General features: G+C 37.4%; 1 protein-coding gene across 17 annotated transcripts in view; it reads right to left on the reverse strand.

The window, feature by feature from the left end:
* LOC133531155 (hemicentin-2) overlaps positions 1-21891 on the reverse strand; it is a 782365-nt gene that overhangs the window by 393461 nt on the left and 367013 nt on the right. For all 17 annotated transcript variants that reach the window (XR_009801479.1, XR_009801478.1, XR_009801476.1 and 14 more), the window contains exon 3: positions 20227-20398. Coding sequence is in view for 9 of the 17 variants with exons in the window: in XM_061869289.1 (XP_061725273.1) it covers positions 20227-20398 (172 nt within the window). In the remaining 8 variants the exon portion in view is untranslated. The remainder of the gene's footprint in view (positions 1-20226; positions 20399-21891) is intronic.

The raw sequence follows: 21891 nt of genomic DNA on the forward strand, positions 1-21891 counted from the left end.
CATACACCTCGCAGCCTCAACAATCGTGCGATTCGCCCTTTCGACGACCGAGTTCTGTTCTGGGCAATGAGGAACTGTCAGCTGGTGTCTGATGCCATGCTGCTTCAGAAATTCATCAAACTTTTTATTTACGAACTCGCCTCCCCGGTCACTACGCAGAATCTTTATAGTTTTGTTTGTTTGATTCTCGACTAGGGTTTTGAATTCTTTAAACTTACTAAAAACTTCGTCTTTCGTTTTAATAAAATAACTAAACGTTTTACGCGAAAAATCATCTATAAAAAGTAGCATATATCTCGAACCACCGTACGATGTTTGCGGCATAGGCCCGCAAACGTCAGTATGTATGAGCCCTAAGACTTCAGTCGCTCTCGTAAACGATTTCTTTGGAAACGGTAACTTAGGCGTTTTCCCTTCTATGCAAGAAATACATTGTTTAAACTCGGAGTTATTAAAGTCAATGCCGTTGGCCATACCTGATTTCAGTAGGTTCAGCTTCTTGAATTCAGATGACATAGACGACGATGCCACACATCTTGAGAAATAACACTACGTCCAGTCCCCACGTTCGCTGCGACATGTTCAGCGGACACAGACTCAGACGATTTCGGTTTACTATTACGCGTGTTCGAGACGGTTTGTAATTTGTAAAGACCATTCTCACATTTTGCAATAGCATATAAAACATTTCCAAAATAAATATTACAAACATCAGAAACAAATACGATTTTAAAACCTTTTGACGTCAAAGCGCTGACAGATAGCAAATTACATGACAAGTTCGGAATATTAACTACGTTACAAAGAGTTTTTATACCGTCTTTAACATGCAGTTCGGTACTGCCACGACCCGCACTACAAAGCCTTTCGCCGTTCGCCACGGTGACTTCCAAGCTCGTGTCTGGAACGAAGTCGTCAAGGATGTCCCTCCGGTTGCAGAAATGGCTCGATGCACCCGAATCGACGTACCAGAAATCCTTCTGCACATCTACCGACAGTGCGCTCAGCATTTGTGCCATTTCTTTGGCAACGGGTCCCTTCACCTTCCTGTTCTCTGGACAATTCTTGGAAATGTGGCCCAGCCTTTTGCAGCGGAAACATTTGACCGGCTTTTCGTCACGTCGCTTCGCCACCATCACGGAACCACTACTCGTGTCCGTTCCGTTAGCCCGGCGCTGATGTTCTTGTAATAACTTTTGCTTTACCAGCTCGCTCGATACTTTGACACTGCAGTTTTCTAGCGCCATTATCAGTGGGTCATAGTCAGATGTGAGTCCACTAAACATTATCACAGCTAGAAACTCGTCGTTCAGCGGAGCTTCGATGTCGGTTAATTGTTGTGCGACATCACATATCTTCGTAAGATACGATTCCATATCGGGATACTCCTGGAGCTTCATCCCAAACAACTGCCGCATTAAGCCCAGTCTTCGGCAAAGACCCCTGTCTTCATATGCAGTCTGAAGACTTACCCACGCCTCCCGTGCGGTAGTTGCGTTACGCACGTGCGTGATGGCCACAGGGTTTATGCTCAGACAAATGCGAGCCAGTGCTTTCTGTTGCTTCTTTTTATCGTCGCAAATAGGTTTCACACCATCATTGCTCTCGACGCACTCCCACAAATCTTCTTGGATCAGGATCATCTTCACCATGAATTTCCATGATCCGTAGTTCCCCATGCCATTTAATTTCTCAATAGCTGGAACAATAGCCGCCCCCGAACTGGACGTCGCCATTTCGATTTAGGAATTTCGTGCGCAGAATTTTCACGACATAAAGAATAACGCACACAGCACTCCGCAGACGCTCACTTCACATTAAGCGACTGTTACCATAAGCTCTGCTACCATAATAGAGAAAAACCACTTAATTTAAATATAAGTGTGTTTAATTTTCGTGGATGACAACAGTCAAAGTATAAAAGCGTTGCTATAGTAAACAACCAGTAAAACGTATAAGTCTATGACGCATGTAGTTTACATATGTTCTAACAGGATACGTACTGTTATCAAAGAACCGATAAACACGTCAAAAATTCAGGGAAACCTGTTTTAATAAAAATATATCTAATATACTGATTCGGAACGAGCAATAACCATTAAGCACTCGTAAGTATGTATTACAATTCTCACGATTCGTCTTCGATCTTCATAATCATCTATCTCCTCTACCATGAAATATATATTATTATCTTATACCTTTAAACGAGCAATTCTTGTATGTATATAAATATATATATTTCTGTGATCTCGGAAACGGCTCTAACGATTTCGCTGAAATTTGGTATATGGGGGTTTTTGGGGGTATACAATCTATCTAGATTAGTCTTATGTTTGGGAAAACGCGTGTTTTCGAGTTTTCATGCGTTTTTCTTTCGACGCAGAATATGGTCGCTAATTTCGTATTGCCGGCCACTGTCCGTCTGGTCCAACGGGTTAAGACGCGGACTGCTAAACGAGTGTTACGGGTTCGAATCTCGCCCGGTGACTAACTTTTGTTTTTTTTTTTTATATGTTCAAGTTTATATATAATTTTTTAATTTTTATTGTTTTAGACAAGTTTAATTTAGTAAAAAAGCGGCCAAGTGCGAGTCGGACTCGCCCAAGAAGGGTTCCTTTATGACGTATTAAAAAAAACTACTTAAACTACTAGATCTCGTTCAACATTTTACCACTTTGGACACACATTTTACCACTTTGGTAGTGTCTCTCGCGCAAACTATTCACTTTAGAAAAAAATTATATTAGTAACCTAAATATCATTTTTGAAGACCTATCCATAGATACCCCACACGTATGGGTTTGACGAAAAAAATTTTTTTTTTTAATTTTATGACGTATTAAAAAAAACTACTCACTAGATCTCGTTCAAACCAATTTTCGTTAGAAGTTTGCATCGTAATGTATATCATATATTTTTTTTAGATTTTTCATTCTGTTATTTTAGAAGTTACAGGGGGGGGACACACCTTTTTTCACTTTGGGAGGTTCTCTCGCGCAAACTATTCAGTTTAGAAAAAAATGATATTAGAAACCTTAATATAATTTTTGAAGACCTATCCATAGATACCCCACATGTATGGGTATGTTGAAAAAAAATTTTTTTTTTAATTTCATGACGTATTAAAAAAAAACTACTTACTAGATCTCGTTCAAACCAATTTTCGGTGGAAGTTTACATGGCAATGTATATCATATATTTTTTTTAGATTTTTCATTCTGTTATTTTAGAAGTTACGGGGGGGGGGGACACACATTTTACCACTTTGGAAGTGTCTCTCGCGCAAACTATTCATTTTAGAAAAAATGATATTAGAAACCTAAATATCATTTTTGAAGACCTATCCATAGATACCCCACACGTATGGGTTTGATGAAAAAAGATTTTTAGAGTTTCAGTTCTAAGTATGGGGAACCCCCAAAATTTATTGTTTTTTTTCTATTTTTGTGTAAAAATCTTAATGTGGTTCATAGAATACATCCACTTACTAAGTTTGAACAGTACAGCTCTTATAGTTTCGGAAAAAAGTGGCTGTGACAGAATCGGACAGACAGACGGACATGACGAATCTATAAGGGTTCCGTTTTTTGCCATTTGGCTACGGAACCCTAAAAATGTAGTTAAGATTATCACCTATAGGCCACCATATTACAATAAATAGTTATAACCAAGCAAAGCTCGGTCGCCCAGGTACTGTTTATATTATGTGTGGAACCGAACGTTTGTGACAACGAGTTTGTAAGAACGTGTGTAAATTTAGATACTTAATAAAAATAATTTTCTCCCAAAAATAAAAAGTTTAATATGTCACCTCCAATCCATTCCGTCTCGTGCAACAATATGATATGAAACAGCCAGCAAAGAAATATGCGATATTGGATCTTTCGTGATACAAATGCACTATTGCACTGTATTGTATTGTATTGTATTCGGGCGATTTTTCCGCAACTCGACGACTTGCGCCTATTTTGCGTGATATGTTGGGGGTGGGCTAGTCCTGTCAGCCCAGCTCCTCGAGGAATCCTATCAAACCTTTGATGTTGAGTAGGACCTCGGGGAGGTCTCTCGGAGATCCGAGATGTTTAGCCCTGTATGGAGTCACTCCGCTGCATTCCAGCACCACGTGAGAGGCTGTTTCTTCTGTCTCCATGCAACCTCGGCACAGGGGACTGTCTGTGACACCTGTTGTGAAAAGATGTTTGCTAAATAGTCCATGACCTGTTATGACACTGGTTACCATACTCAGTCGGACCTTCCCTAGTTGCAGGAGCGCCCTTGTGAGTTTTCCGTTGATGCCAGGCATGGCTTCTTTTGCCTGTCTGCATCCAGTCTGGTTCAGCCAGTGTTCTGTGTGTAGTTTCCCTGTACGTGCCAGCAGCATTGAGCGTACCTTGCTAAATGGTATCGGAAGAATCGGTTCCGGACCAATCGCCCCCGCATTCGATCCTTTCCTGGCAAGCTCGTCCGCAGCATCGTTACCTCGGGATCCACTGTGTCCCTTGATCCATTGTATGGTGATCTTGTTATTATGACATACCTCTATTAGTCGTTCGTGGCATTCGTGTATAAGTTTGGATGTAACTATATGGCTATTTAGAGCCATTAAGACTGCTCTACTGTCGGAGAGTATGCGGATGGAGGATCCTACTACCTTCCTTGCAGTGATGGCAGCCGCCGCGTTTATGATGCCCATGCACTCAGCTTGGAATACCGAGTTATGGGCTCCTAGCGGAGTGGTGATTGACATGTTCAGGTCTTCTGAGAAGGTTCCAGAGCCCGATCCGCTGTCTGTTTTGGACCCATCAGTGAAGATTCTCAGCTCCCGGGGATTGAGTCCTTCATGATTGTCGTCCTCATATAACTGTATTTTGTACCTTTTATCGAAGATAGCTTGTTTGTGAATCCGGTCCGTGCCTGACCTAAGCACTGGAAATTCGTCATACACCTTTTCCAGGCATTTTGTGTGAAGAGCTCCTGTGATGTTAGACCATATCTTGAGGGTTCGCAACCTTACCGCTGAGAGACTGGCCTCTTGCTGTATGTGTAGGTGCAGCGGTGGAAGGTTTAGCATGACCTCCATGGCTGCAGTCGGGGTAGACCTCGTGCAGCCAGTGGTGGCCGCGCATGCGAGCCTTTGAAGTCTTTGTAGTTTGTCTCGTACGTTGCCTAGGTTTGTTCTTGGCCACCAAACCAGAGCACCGTAACAGAGTAAGGGGCGGATTAACGGCGGACGGACAACGAGTTTGTAAGAACGTGTGTAAATTTAGATACTTAATAAAAATAATTTTCTCCCAAAAATAAAAAGTTTAATATGTCACCTCCAATCCATTCCGTCTCGTGCAACAATATGATATGAAACAGCCAGCAAAGAAATATGCGATATTGGATCTTTCGTGATACAAATGCACTATTGCACTGTGAATATTATGTAACTAACATACATTACAATGCGCTTCATGTCATCTGATCATCGCTCAGTCTATATACCTACATCCCAACTGGACATAGGCCTGCCTCAAGAGGATTTAACTGTTATAAATAAATAAATAAAAATATATATTACAGGGATATTCTTACAAAAATTGACTAAGTCCCAGGGTAAGCTCAAGAAGGCTTGTGTTGCGGGTACTCAGATAACGGTATATATAGGATGATTCAGGAGACGTGAGCAGGATCAAGCCTGCATATTTAGTAAATTATCAGCAACTGTTTCGTACCAGTATTTGTGAGATTAAAATTAATTAAATTTTTACTGTTAAAAAAAAAAGTTTTATTTTATTTACGATATTTATGGTCACCCTTTTTGTTTTATCCGTAATAAAGTGACAAATTGAATGTCATCGGAGTGTGGTTACTTTTATAAAATCGTATCTCACACAAGTGTGACATTTTATTTTCTTCATAATCAAAGTGCTGTCATAACGGTTACAGAGGTTTTATCTTTGTTAATTAAGTGTTGTAGGCTGTCCATAATTGTAGATACTCAAATTTGTCCTTAACAAAAAGTTAAATAACAGATAAAAAGCGTGATTGTTTTACTTAAATATGATGGTCAACGATTCATTAGCATTTACTGATTGTGTAGGCTTAGTCCTGCTCACGTCTCATGAAACACCCTGTATAATATACTAATACTATCAATGACTCAGGAACAAATACCTGTGCTCATCACGCAAATACATTGCCGGAATTTGAACCCAGGACCAGCTTCATCGGCAGGGTCACTGGTTTTTAGTTAGCCCCTTATGGTGTCCCACTGCTGAGCGAAGGCTTCTCCCCGTGGTTTCAACAGCTCCCGTTACTGTGTTATTTCTGGCCAGTTCCTGATGAAGATGTCTAAGTCGCGCCGCCATATCCGTCTGGGCCTGCCACGTCCACGCTTAACTTGCGGCATCCACTAGGGCTATACTAGCCGACCTATCCGGATGCATGCGGCAAGACGTGACCCGCCCAGTCCAGCCCAGTCAGTAATATTTGAATGTCTTTGCCAAGTTTTTTTTTATACCACGTCGGTGGCAAACGACCCTCCTGATAGTAAAGCAGTTACCGTAGTATATGTACGTCTGCAAGTCCAGAGATGTTACATGTGCGTTGCTGACCCTTTAAAAATCTGTACACTCTTTTTTCCTGCCATGTCAGAACGTCGTTTGGAAATGAGAGCGTAACTTCGATCATTGATATTTGATATTTATTCAGGTTACTCTACAGCATTACAGCTAGGGGGGGCAATGTCAATACGCAGTAAAATTATATATGTAGTAGTAGTAGTAGTAGTAGTAATCAAATTATATGATGAACATGACAATAATTAATTAATGTATGTTGATTCACAAAAACGTATAAAATCTTTATAAAGTTTATGATGTTAGTTAGTTGGCAAACAAGTCGCAGTCTGGTGCAAAAAGTAAGAAATTGTTGAGGAGTGTCCGAGAGCGGACGATTGGAGGGTACTGGTGTGCTATTTTGAGAGAAGTTTCATTCGCTAGGAGGCGATGGCTACGACCACGTAAGTAGTTGTCAGGAACATATAAGGTAGTCGTCTTCGCCACCAATTCCAAGCAGTCCGACTCTCTTAGTATTTGAGATGCAACAGATATTAAGTTGAAATTAAGCCTTATATCTAGGGAGTTAAAACCTAGCATACCCAGAAAAAATTTGGTTGGGTATCCTATTACTACTACTTCATTGGCTCAGTGACCCAAACAGGATCAAGATCCTGCAAACCAAGGTCCCTGACCAAGGTCTCTGATACAAAAGAGCGCCAGTCTGCCCTATCCTGAGCTAATTAACGCCAGTTGGGTATTCCGAGGGCGGGACAGGTCTTTTAGGGCTTCGTCATTCTAGTGGTATCTGGGCCGCCCAGACGGACGTTTTCAACCCAGGTGCCCCACATACGCTCTTCTCACAGCCCGATCCTCTTCCATCCTCTCTAGGTAACCGGTCCAGCGGAGTGGTGGATATAAAAGGGGTAATACCCGTTTATTTTTTTATACATGAAGCGAAGAATAGCTTTATGTACCTTGTCTAATGTTGTTGTGTTGTTGTTGTGTTATGGCTTGTTGTTGTCTATGTTGTTGTATTTCCGCTACCCAAAGGTTGTCTGGAAGAGATCACTTTTTAGCGATAAGACCGCCTGTTGCCTGCCTCTACATTTAATCAATTGTTTGTTTTTCTGGTATCTTTTTACTGAGGTATGCCAATAAAGAGTATTCTATCTATCTATCTATCTAAGAGGAAGGTGTAGGATTTTTCATAATAGATATAGCGTCGGCTAGGTTTGTTTTGCTTAAACAAAAATACTTAGGACTTATGAACTATTTTACCGGAAAATCCGGAGCTAAGCAAATCACATCTGTCCCGAACAGTAAATAAGCAAGCGTCGCAAGTGAATCGGATAAATCCAGTTTAACCCGGACTAGTTAAATTGCGCGTGCTCAAATTTTATGATAAAAAAACTTTGGCTGTGTTTGAGTTTCACATTTTGTTAATGTTGTTAAGTTTTTGTTTTTATTTTGAGGATAGTGGACGAACGATTCTTCGTAGAATTGTGTCAAAATAATTTTAATAATGTTAATATCCAGAGAGAAAAATGGCGACTACGTTTGTATGGAAAGGCGGTTCCGCGCGTTCGTCCACTCGTTTAGTAAAGTTAACAGCGCCATCTATCTGACCCTTTATATACTTAATCGAACCCTAACAGTAACATATAAAAAATAGAATGCATTTATTTCAGACTATGGTTTGGGCACAGACACTGGGTTTTCTGACCTTTGGCACTGGTGTAACATCATTTTTACATCAAAATGGACGCTCGAATTAGCCCAGTCGTTAGCCAAAAAGCCCAATCACATTGCAGTATGGCCGGCGCATTATTTATGAACTTATATCCCAGGGACGGGAGTGCTATATTGGCAGAGATGGCAAACTACTTAACCAAGTGTTAAACGCGCGTTTTACTACTACTACTACTGTACTAGTACCTAGTATCAAAAAGGACTATTACAGTACAGCATGTCCCGGGGGACAGGCACATTGGCAGAGATGGCAGACGTTTAATCAAATGTGTAACGCGTGATTTATGTAAAATTTTGCAAAAGGAAGCAAGGTATCGATAAAAATGGCTTAAATTATCATCATCATATAATATTAGTAATTGACGCTTAAGGTGATATCACAATGCTGTTAACTTTTGTGGGCCAACTATGTAATTAACTTACATATCTCGTAAAATTCGTACACAGGTTTCCTTGCAGATTGGAAATCATTCACTTACCTGCAACAAAATAAGTGTTTATCAATTAAAGTTTCAGAAATAGTCGATAAAGTTTCACTTTAAAATTAGACAGTTCAATACCTAAATCTTGAGACAAATTTAAAATTTTGAAAATAGTTGATGCCTCTTTCATAAATCAATGTAACATTTACAAAAACATCAAGTAATAACATGAGAAATACATAGCAACAATTATAAATGCAACAGTCAATACGTAAATATAACATTCTATTACAATAATTTTAAACAACTTTAATCTATACATTGAACTAAAATACATACATTTTGGAGATGTAAAGTCTCTCTAAGAATCAAAATGAAATAACGATCCACGCTCCGGTTCATTTCTGGTGCAGGGGATTTCATTGGCTGTAAATCGTAGAAAGGCGTGTAATTGGGTTCCTATTTGAGATAAGCTTGTTTTAGATTAACATAAGGAAAATAATGAAATATAATTATATGAATAAAATGTTTAGCTGATGTTTTTCAAACGATAAGTTTGTTCCCTCCGGCTTTAAAACAGCTGATTCAACCGAAAATACAGTTTTCGGCGAGCAATGTTGGTCAGGGTCCTGATGGAATTAACGTTCCACTAACTGCCGATTGAAACACGGTTTATTGGTACGGTTTTACTTGGATATTTGGTGCAAACTGTAGCATATTATGATTTTGCTTTAGGTAATAAAACGGCATGGAGTTAATCAGTTAAAGCTTAGTTTAGTTAAAATGAGGTTTGAAGTTCCTTTAAGATTGGTTTATAAGTATAATTTCAGTAGGTATTTTAAAGAACACAGGCTTCTTTGAAGTTTTAAATTGCAATATATTTATTGTTTTATTTATATAATGCCCTAACTATTATCTGCAATAAAATAATATTTAGCCTATATGCGTCCCACTGCTGGGCACAGGCCTCCTTTCATGCGCGAGAGGGTTTGGGCTTTAGTCCCCACACTGGGCCAATGCGGGTTGTTTTCGTTCACCGAAACTATTATCTATAATTTGCTTTTTAATTTTAACTAACTTGAAGGAATTTTATTTTAAAATCCTCAACATAGTCGTATGTGCTATTATTCCCAGAAAACCGAATGAACACTTATTTAAATTGTGACATCTTAAATGCAGTCCTTTACGATTTTAAGATTCCCAACAAGCATCAAACTAAAAACAGATTTCTTGTCACAGGTGAAGTTTTAAACCTAAAAGGCAACACAGCGAATTCGTAGTGCCCATAAGATCTTTCGGTAAATTCCGTTCTCGAAACTAAGACCTCCAAACTTAAATTATGCAGTTCACTCGGTCAAATAAGCCGTATGTTTGCTTTGCAATGCATGCCCTAGTTTTCTAAAGTAACCTACATTTCTGAACTGAAAAATTAAGTTTTATTGCTTCTCTTTGGGCTTAGTGCAGCCATATTCAATTTGAGCCGACTGACTAGGTTATTTCGTATCGTATAAGCTTTCATAGGGTTATTTTTTATTAAAACTTGCAGTATTAAATACTGTATCTTACACCTTTTTATTTGATGCTTCTCCTATTCAAAAATATAATATTATACGTTCTTCATATGCTACATATGAAAAATTAAACATGTAAAGCTAAAATATTTACCGCATTAAAAAAATCAACTCTCGTTTTTGTTGATTTAGTAAGTTATAGATCCCAGCCGAATAATAGTATCTTGGATAATATGAAATACAATAATGCGAATATTCGCTTCGAATAATAGCCGAATAATAGTACGTGCAGGGTACTGTATTTATCATCTTGCTTTGTATAATTCGTTTTCTCCAGGTTATTTAAGTTATTACTTATATTCTTACTTAACTTTGGGACTTGTCAAATTGTGTAAGAATGTCTCTATAATATTTCTTTATTTAATTTATATACGCGTAATACGATTATACCTGCTTAGTTAAGATTGAAGGACTTACACAACGTTAGATGGCGCTAGTCGCCTATTACATGACAATTATATGTGTTGTCAATTTAATTTTCAACCTGTAACTTAGGTGGATAAATGCGTCTAACTGATTATTTCCTTGTTTAATGGTATCTCTTATACAAATGTTTATTAGAGCAGTGACTGCTAAAATAACATTATAGAACAAATAACACAAACAAATACAAAACAGTATCAAATCCAAAATATTAGTAATACATAATTACTTACCCCCAAGCAAGCAATTAAACTAAATCATTTCACTACACCTAATGACTTCTAAAGCCGCCCACAAACGAGATCAAAGATACCTCAACCCCTAGTGCAATTTGGACCCTGATTCGTATGTAATAAGCGTCGTTTTCGCTAATGTCGCCACAAATCAAAGTCAGGTAGATCAGTCCCTGGATTTGCAGGATTCAACCTGATTTATGAACGCCGGCAGTTCTACAAATGTGGGTCACGAGTTTATAATATGGAAATATCGACTGTCTCAGGTAATTTTCCTAAGTGCTTAAAAAGAATAATGTAATGTATAAAATTGAGCTGGTCCTGAGGGTAGGGATTAAATTTCCACTTGAATTTTTTAATGCGCTATCGCGTTGAATTTATCAAAAACTGAGTACAGTCGATGACAAATATATATTTACATTTTTCGCGTTATTACAAAGGAATAAGTGTTGGGACAACGCGTGGAAGAAGATATCGTTATAGGTCTAAGTCAATTTGTATAAAAATGTCTTATAACCACAATTTTCCGCAAGCCTTCTCTAAAAATTACGATGATATATATATTTTATATTATATTTTACGACCGGTATGTATTTTTAAGGTTTCGAGCATTTGTGTGTATATTGTACATTTTCGTCGTTTTTAATTTTTTTGTTATTTTACTTTGTTATGTATTGCAATTTAATGGATGACTGTCATTGGCCTTCTTTTATGTAAGCATTTATATGTTTAGTTATATTTACGGCTGTTGTTATCCTGAATACCAATAAAATAAAAAATAAATAAAATGATGATTGCTAACGCTCCAAAAACGTGAAGAGTAGTCGGGTAAAAAATTACAGAAAATAAAATCAAGCCATGCAGCCGTACCAGCGGACGTCCAGAGGGTCTTTGGCCATTTGGTAATCCAGAATTCGCCCTCCGGACTGCACGATCGTCACCCATACGGTCTAGTGAAATCAGCGCCGTCGACTGGACAGATACGGCTTTGGACAGAGAAGCATGGCGATCTTTGGTATCGGAGCCCACTTCTGGTCATCGCGCCACAGCAATACGTAAAAAAAATCAAGTCATAATTTTGTATGGTAGTCGGCCACTCAAACTATTGCGTGTTGTACGAATATCAAGGATAAACTTCGGACACATTCAAGGAACTTGAAAGGATTTTTGTTTCTGTTGGAATGAGAGCCTATTTGCGTCATGCCATCGGAAAATCGACTCTAGGGCTTTAGGCGCTTACGTCATTATTAAAACTAATCCTATACAAATTCGATGAGTATTGACATAAGTGACTGCAGTATTAAGGTTCACATTGCTTGGCAATGTGTATTTGGAGGTTTCTACTGAAATAGTTTTTTTGTTTACTTATTTCAAGTTTTCTTTTTGCGTAAAGTTCGGTGGTTTTATGTCTAGCTGTCTTTCAAAACTGTGAGTGGTTGAGATTAGAAAAATATCAATAGACAACCAAAAGTTCTAAACCAAGATTCTAAGAGATGAGGAGGTTTTCTCGACTTAAAACGTCGGCAATATGCATGAAGAAATACCTCCGGAGTTACAGTGCTCCATAGGCTATGGTGACCGCTAACCATCTGGCTGACCCTATTCTTGTTGCCAATGATATGATATTAAAGAAATAAATATTAGTAAAAACGGGTAATATGTATTTTGAAAGTGTTGATTCCTAGCGCTGTGTAGAACTAACCAATACAACTGCCGTCAATACATTTCAAACGTAGTCCCGAATTGCGACAATTTCAGTTAATTAACAAATTAAAGCATTCAAAGGCTCTAATGCCGTCCATTCCCTGTTTATTGTGCCTAGCGCCCATTGTTTTCGATCACCGAACTAACAAATGCTATGCACAACCCTAAATGGTTCAACCTCGAACGCTGTCATTCAAAACTCAACCTAAAAGCTGGTAATACAGTTCAATTTGGACTGAAACGCTGTAAAGAGTTAAGTAAGTGGGTATGTATGGGCATAGATGAGTCTCTCGTGTTAGCAGTGTTTTGTTTTTAAAGCGATCAGCTCTGTTGGTCCTTTGAGGATACGAATGCATCAGGGCTGTGCTTAATTATTACTGTTGTGCTTGGAGTATTTAAGTCTGATTCACATAGTCCAGTTTTTTAATGATATATGAGGCAAACGAACAAATGACTCGCCTGATGGTAAGCAATTACTGTTGCCCGTGGACACCTGCAACATCAGAAGCGTTGCCAGCCTTTGAGTTGGGAGTACGCTCTTTTCTTGAAGGTTTAAAGGTCGTATCGATTCGGAGATACAGGCGACAGTTCATTCCACAGCTTAGCTGTTTTCCACAGTTTCTGGAGAAACTTACAGTTAAGGACTGCCAATCTAAGTGAAGATGAAAATGTTGTCATGTAGAGCGATGGCGGAAAGAAGGGATTATTTCGAATAATTCCTCGGAGTACTCCCCGTTAGACATGCGTACATATCTAGGCAGCAAGAGTCAAACCAATCTGAAATAAGCCGGCAGCCAATAACTGGAGTTGGAGCCGTTGGATGCGGTCTAGAAGGATGACTGCTGGTTGTTGTGGTGCCCCTGCCCACAGATGAGAGTAGTATTCCATATGTGGATGAACTTGCTCCTTATAAAGCTGTAGTGGTGAAGATAGAAATATTTAAATATTTTTTAACAACGTCTGCGAAGGATGCTATTAAGCTTAGAATACATTTAAAAGTTGAAAAATTACTGCCTTGGGTGAGGCTTGAACTTACGGCCTCTGGATCGAACACTCCAGCGCTCTGCCAACTGAGCGACCAAGACCTCATCCATAGCCAGCAAATTTTCTCATCATATGGGCCTAGGAGACCCTAGCGACATCTACCGTAAGAACATTATAAATATTGTCGTGTAAATATGGACATGTAGTCGATGACCCGTCTTTGTTAGATGGCGTTGGGAACAGCTGAATGAGGATCGGAGCTGTATAGAGGTAATTGTGGGAGTAATTGCTCTGGACGTGTTACAGTGTAACGGTAATTTAGAAGCGATTTAAACGTTGCAAGTTAGCCCTGTTACATTCCCCTGCAATTCTAGTTTTAGGGGGTAAAATAAACGTGTCACTCGTTAACAGGCCAATTCGAATGTGCACTGATGTCAGAATGGCATATAAATGATATCATTCAGATATAGTGCATTTCCCTCGTACTTGTCTGTATATCTAGTTGTGCGAGCGGGACGCACAATTACATGACATTAAATTTTTAATACATGACATAAAAATTTAAATGACATCATTCAGATATCATTCTGATGTTAGTGTTCGCATCAGCCTGTAAATATTTTTATTTATTTTAAACTTCATTTCACAAAAAAATGTACAAACGCCGCACTTAATGCCAAAAAGAAAAGACAAAGAGAAAAAATACAAATAAATATTATACAGGCATTTTTTTATTTTTTGTCAAATCTTTGTGTTCTAAGATTTCGAAGATTCGAAGATTTTGTGTTCAAAGTAATGTATTAATTCCCGCTTCATTTAAACCCAATATTATGTCTATTGTCAATTTCTGAAACAAAATGCGTATATATTTTACTTAATAGCATGTAAATATATACGCAGATTTTCGCCTGGGCCCAAAATCGACAGTCTCCTCCATATTCATACCTGACCATCTGTAAACTCTCGGCCTGATTCGAACATTAAGATACGACAAATATTAGGTCTAGATACGATATGGATCGGATGTGTCAGTATCAAAAGTGACGTTTTTGTTCGAACAACTAACTTATCCAGAGAGGAAAATGGGGACGTTTGTACGGAGAAGTTATCACGTGACTTCGTCCCTTTCATCTTTAAACAGTAATTCTTATGTAATCCATGGAAATATTGCTTCATATTATAAATTCGCAAGTTTGTTAACATATTTGGGTACTATAATTATAGTAATGGTTTTCCTGCTACAATACTGAAAAGCCTTGTTAAAGATGCTACCTTAACTTGCCACAATTAAGACTGAGAAATAAAATAACCTCGGTAACCGTCGTTTAGGCGAGTTTTAAACGGCAGTTAAAGCTAATTAGCCCGTTAAGGAAGCAGTTTGCAGGATACAGTTATTGGGGAAGTTTAGGCTTCATTTTGGGTTCAAACAGCTTGTGGAAATAAAATATGACGTCAGCTCTTTACTTACCTAACCTAAGCCTAAAACCACATGAAAAATATAAATATAAATTTCATTTTGGCACTTGGAGAGACTTTACACCTCTAAATCTTATTAGTATTAGTACTCTAACATTAGGGACCTGTTACATCTCCAAATTTAATGTATTATTAACTATAGAGACTATACATCTCTGTTATATTGTAGTAAGCATCAGTGTTGGCCTGAACGTTATTTATTTAACCATTATAAATTGAACCGTAAACCGTAACGGACGGTTACAGTTTCCGGTTCAATTCGCAATGGTTAATTTTCAATATTTTCAATTCTAATTATCAGTGTTGGCTGAACGTTAATTAGAATTGAAAATATTGAAAATTTACCATTACAAATTGAACCGTAAACTGTAACTGTCCGTTACGGTTTACGGTTCAATTTGTAATGGTTAATTTTCAATTCTAATTAACGCTCGGCCAACATTGGTAATTATTTATTATTAAGATTATTACAATGTAATGTTTACCCACGTATTGGCTGGTTGTATTAATAAATATTATTGTGTTTTTCATGTCACATATTCACCCATTCACCGCTAAGCTGCGGTCGTAGCGCTACGTCGTAGCCCATAACATGGGTTTCCCGGTATGTAGCGGAAATGCTTCATAGAGTTAAAACGACCAACGAATGCGTTACTAATAAATCATGTAGAAAATAATCAATATTATTGTCAATGCATCGGATACCAATGAGCTATGATCGGCTTTGCACAGAGACAGAGGCTTTTAATTACATTTGAATTGTGTGAAACGGACATTTGTGGATTTGTGAGGTTTTGATTGGTTAGTACTAGCTAATATGAGTATGTAATGATATTATCACGAAAATGTATTTATTTACATGTTTATTTATTTACTTAGGAGGCAAATGAGCAATGAATCTCCTAATAGTAAGCAAATACCGTTGCCCATGGACACCTGCTACACCAGTGCGTTGTCGGCATTTAAGATGTACGCTCTTTTCTTGAAGGTCGTATCAGTCCGAAAATACCGCAGATGACGATTCATTTTACAGTTTAGCTGTGCGAGGGAGGAAGTTTCTGGAGAAACGCACAGTTGACAACTGCCAAACGTCTAAAAGGTTTTATTTAATACCTATAATAACATTTGACGATATTGATACCATTAATATAAAACCCGCGTGTCATCGGTCCAACTTACTATGAGCGACTACCCCAAGACTTAAAAGACGAGCCCTCTAATGAAAAATTTAAGAGCCGTTTGAGAAACTTTTTATTGCATAACCCATTGTATTCTATAAAAGAGTTTTATGACATTACCAATTAGATTTATTTAAATAAATAATAAAATAAATAAATAAAAATAAAATAGTAAGCATATTGTCGACATCTGTATTTTAAGATTTACTATAATTTACTTCTTTGTTAGCTTAATAACGACCCTAATGGTGACATTATTTCTTATGCTGACATTATTTCTGTAACTGTTACTATTTATTTTCTACCTTAATGACGACCCGTTCTTGGTGAATTTATTTATACAATTGAAATTTAAAGACTTTAGTAATTTTAAATGAATTATTAATTGTCACATGTTTTTCCTATGTATATAAAGTAAGACAAACCGACAATCACAATATAAATTCCTAAGAATTTACCACGCGTAGTTTTAAGTGAAATTGTATATTGTGAGATAAATAAATCATATCATATCATATCATGACGACCAGTCTGGCCAAGTGGGTAGTGACCCTGTCTATGAAGCTGATGGTCCCGGGTTCGAATCCCGGTAAGGACATTTATTTATGAGATGAATACAGATAAATACATACTTATATACATAGAAAACAACCATGACTCAGGAACAAATATCTGTGTAATATAATATGTATGTATGTATAATATATCGTCGCCTAGTACCCATAGTACAGTCAGCATCAAAAGTAGCGGATCAAATAACGCTTCATATATATCTACTATCATTCTGTAACAGCTTAACAAAAAGTGATGTCTTTAATATAGAACAACTTAGACCGTAAAAGATATACTTTTGAACGCGAATTTTAGAAATTTATATATTTTTGGAAAAGTTATCCGGAACATCAGATAATTTTGGCGTCTTGTTTCATCCGCTAGTTTGGGGCTAGGTCGATCTGTGTAAGACTGTCCTCAAATATTTGTTTATTATTATTTGTTATTTATATTTATTCGTAACAGAACGTAAAATAGTTCCAGAAGAAAACAATACAACCTAATTTTCAGTTATTCAGTAACGAGATTACCCGCCGCCGCCCGCTCCTCGGTGACCCAACTACAATAAGTTGATTAACTAAACTCACTGATAATGTTGATACGTGCTTGTGTTGCGAGCACGTAGGCGATTGGAGCAGGGGATAGAGGGGAGCGGAAGCGGGAGCGATCGACAGCTCTAGCAATACACGCATAGATTTACCTTAGGTATGTTAGAATTTCTGATAGTCATACCTGTCGGGTGAAACTCTCACTCGGGTGAGATTCTCACGCTGAGAATCTCAGATAATATAACACGATAAAGTTTGCAAAAGTTTTTTTATGTTATTTTCTTTTAGTCCCCTAAACTGGCCTCTAAGTTTAAAAACCATTTATTTATGTTACATGTCCGTCTCACAGACTCACAGACTTACATATATATACAGTCAGCTGCAGAGATAACTGCCCCTCTGTATATAAATTAGTTTGCAGGGTGGATCAACTGTCTCTGCAGCTGACCATTCCTATGTGTACTAAATTTCGACTTAATTAGTTCAGTAGTTTAAAAATAGACTGTGACAGACGGACAGATAGACACACGAGACGAGAACGATAAGGGTTCCGTTTTTCCCTTTCGGGGTACGGAACCCGGTCAGACGGCTCTTTAAAGAGAACGTTTGAAAGTTCCGTTACAATCGCTACGGAGCGTACGCGATTTGCATGTTGGCTCGGCGCGGCCTGTTCTATCTCTATTTGGACGATGGAAATTTAACGGAAATAGGAGGATACAACGAGTGGGAGGTAAAAAAGAGATTGGAATGTAATTCAGGACTATCAACGAATAACATGCATTACAAAACATTTGATATTCGGTCAATTAGTTTCCATTTTCATTTCACTCATACCAGAAGGCGTATTTTTTATCACTTATATTTTCACTTATATTTGTGCTTGTGATTTAGATCAACCTGCTATTGTTAAAGAACCTTTTGCGAAAGAAAATATATTTTTTTAACGCCACAACATAGTACATATAAATAAAGGCATGCAGACATAAAAAAATTGACGTTAAAATAGGATCCCCACTCAGCATTATGCCGCGGCAATCCGTAGCGCTGGTTTTCTGGCAAACGAATTAGATATCGATGTATTTAATGTATTAAGATCCCTGTTGTAAAACATTATTTGACACTTAAATATTTTGATATATAAGGTTTAAGGTTTATTTTGTTCGCTTACGGCTCAGGTGTCAGGCATATTTAGCACTAAACTACCTTTCAAATTCGTTACTATATAATTTTCTAGTGAGTATTTGAAGAATGTTTCATTTAATATTGAAATGTGTTTAAATTCAAATCAAATAATGTTCCAATTAATTTCAATTTGGATATTATAGAATGTACCTGACATGTAACTTGGCGTTATTAATAAAGTATTTGTTGTATTTGTTATTTTAAATCCGCTCTACGCTTATGACTTGTAACACATTAACGTTAGATATTGTATTTCGATCAGTGTGATATTTACGCGATCATCTCACAGCGATACAGGATTTATGATCATCATTAACAGCAGTTTACAGTTTCATTGCGATTTGGTTTATATTTGTAACTTTATGGTATGTACAGTTTCTGTACTGAGGTACTAACGGGGGTTGGAGGTTGGGGTCAGTTATCTCTGCAGCTTACTGTAAGCTGAAACTGACCCCTGCGTTTTCCCCCAGACTAGGGAAAGAGAACTTCATCACTAGCACTACATGACTATATACTAAATATAATCGTAGTGTTATTATGGTTACCCTATTCAATAACATGCACGTATCAACTACCCCCAGTGTTGCGTCTAGTGCCTAATTCGTGTAGTACGTTGAATCCAGGAGATCTAGACTGCTGAATAAAACTATGCTGAATAAACACTATTTTAATTACTGGTAGTTTTAAAGATATTTTATAATCAATTTCGACGCGACGCGCGGTATGTGTGCGTTCCGCGAGCCGTTATTTCGATTCTGATCGTCCCCTCGCGGACCGGCCCCGGGCGCCGTCGCTAGCGAACCGGTCCGGTGACGTGATGGTGGCCGTCATCGCTCTTGCTGTGGAGTTAATTCGAGGCGGCGGCGGGCTTGTCGCCAACACCCAGGCTGGTTCAGATTTAAGCCAGATGGCATTTTGCTATAGTCTATTTACCTCACCGAGATAATTAATCATATCAACTAGGATAAAACTTTACGTAGATTTAGATTTAAATCTTTGTCCTATGTACATTTTCGGCTATAAAAAGGCGTTGAATTTTATCATTCTATACATGTATATGTGTGTGTCGTAACAACTGAGCCAATTTAAATAAATGAATCAATCTATTCACTTTTATATCACGGATGACATAAATATTTTTAACTTAAGGTTACTGTGGGACTTAGTCAAATTGTGGAAGAATGTCCTATAATATTTATTTATTTTCTAATTTATTTATTTATTTAAGTGTTCGAAACGCAAAAACTAGGCTGAGAAAACCGCTACTTGACATTGAACAAAAAGAAACTGAAATATAGCGAATCAAATTAATAATAATAATGTGATGACAAATAAAAAATGTAACTATGTATAATGCATGACCGATTCCTCGAATAATATTATTCATAAATAATTATTACTCTGTCAATAAGAAATGTACACCTCTAATTAATTTTGAACCTGCAAAAGTCTGACATCTTATTAAATTTATTTATTTATTTATACTTACCTTCCTTTTAAAAAGCAGAAGGCTTTTTTTGAAATATAACTGCATAGTGCATTAGTTTTTTTTTCTTTTTGCTGGTGTTTATTTATTATGGAAGATTAAAACTGTACGATCTAGGTACATGGACGTTAAAAGAGAATCCTAGAGAGTATTATGTGCATTCGTTAACTTACCTGGTCATCATATCGCCCTCCGGCCTGTTGATGGCAGCGCCCTTAGTCGCAGAGAACACGTATATCCTGACGTCATCCTTGTACCACTTCACGCTATGCATCTCTCCGCAGGAGGCGCTGTCAATCCGGCATTTTATACGTGCGGTCTCGCCTACTAGCGCTGCGGTGGTTTCTGTGGACAAAAGGAAAAATATATTAATTTGTGTGCCATCATAATATAATTAATAATAAATGGGACATCGAGAGATGAAGCTATGATATCTATCAATCTCGAGATAAGAAGAACGGGGGGAGAGTACGTTCGTGACGATTCCTGAATCTCAGTTTGAAAAATATAACGTGTGCTTGAGTTGTATATCGTATTCATTAAATGCCCTCATCATCCACCATTGAAGAATCTAATGTGTTCTCTATAACATGACACGCTTTCGATTCCCATCATATTTGTCATAAATACTGAAGGAAAGGGATCAAGCCCTCCAGTGCCTGATGTCGGATTAAGACCGGAGTAGGTATTCAGCATTCGTGACTTACGCCATAAGAGCTAGGTCACGGCGGCACCAATTTATCGAGTTTAATTTTTGAAATTAAAGTGTTAGTGTTTAGTTTAAACAGGAAAATCTAAATGGTTAACTAAATCATTTAATTCATTCCCGAGGTACCATCGCATTAGCTGCAAGACGTCCTTTTGTAAAGCGAGTTAAAGCAATCTGGAGGTAATTCAATGATAATATTTTTCTAACATTATTCCTTCCTGAAATATAAAAGTCTGGGTAGACATTATAATATTATTCGTTGTAAAATACACGACAGAATTAGAAAAAGAAATAAAACAAAACAGGAATTTTATAAAACTGCTCACGTACAACACTACACCTACAATTTCATAGAAGTCGTTTGAAAAAAAAAATAGTTGCATTTTAGTAAAAGTTTTTAATTTTCATCCTGGTCACGGCACCAAATTGTAAACTTGCTTCACAAAAATGAACCTTTTGTTTTGCATTTTAAGATACACTTTGAAATGGAATTGAAATGGTGTAATAGAATTCTTACTGAGCAATCGTATTAAAAAGTTTTCTCGGGAATGTTCGTTAAAGTATTTTATTACAGAACCTTCCACTGCAATAAGTGATACGATTCTGTGTCACGAGCAATATGAACTGGATAATATAAAAACAAAATTACTGCTGAAATAAAACTCTTATGCATTCGAGACTGCATATTTAAGTGATAGCAAGGCTAAATATGTAAATGTTTCCGAATTAAATATTTACTAGGTTTAATCTGAAAGATTTAAATTAAAAAGTAGAGATGCGATTGAAAATATGATAAAGTATTAAGGCGAGATCATCTAGATGACAGTAAAGCTCCAAATATTACGCAGTAACTCTAGTAGTTGACAACTGACTTTTGACAATTCAGTGACCACTAAACATATTTCGAAGTACAGTGCCGTCTATTTCATTTGTCAAGCTAAGGTTTTCATATCACTGTAAATGTTGTATTGACTTGTAAAATAGATCTTGGGGTCTACTTCCAGAATAAATGTATGGATTTTGAAGTGGGTAGATATTTATCTTGGTATTTTGATCTCATCTTCAATCAACAACTTTCTGACATAAGGTAAGCGCAAAATAAGGATTGTTGCTTAGTTATTAATAAAAA

Source organism: Cydia pomonella, chromosome 24 (genome assembly GCF_033807575.1).
Source record: "Cydia pomonella isolate Wapato2018A chromosome 24, ilCydPomo1, whole genome shotgun sequence".
Classification (NCBI taxonomy): domain Eukaryota; kingdom Metazoa; phylum Arthropoda; class Insecta; order Lepidoptera; family Tortricidae; genus Cydia; species Cydia pomonella.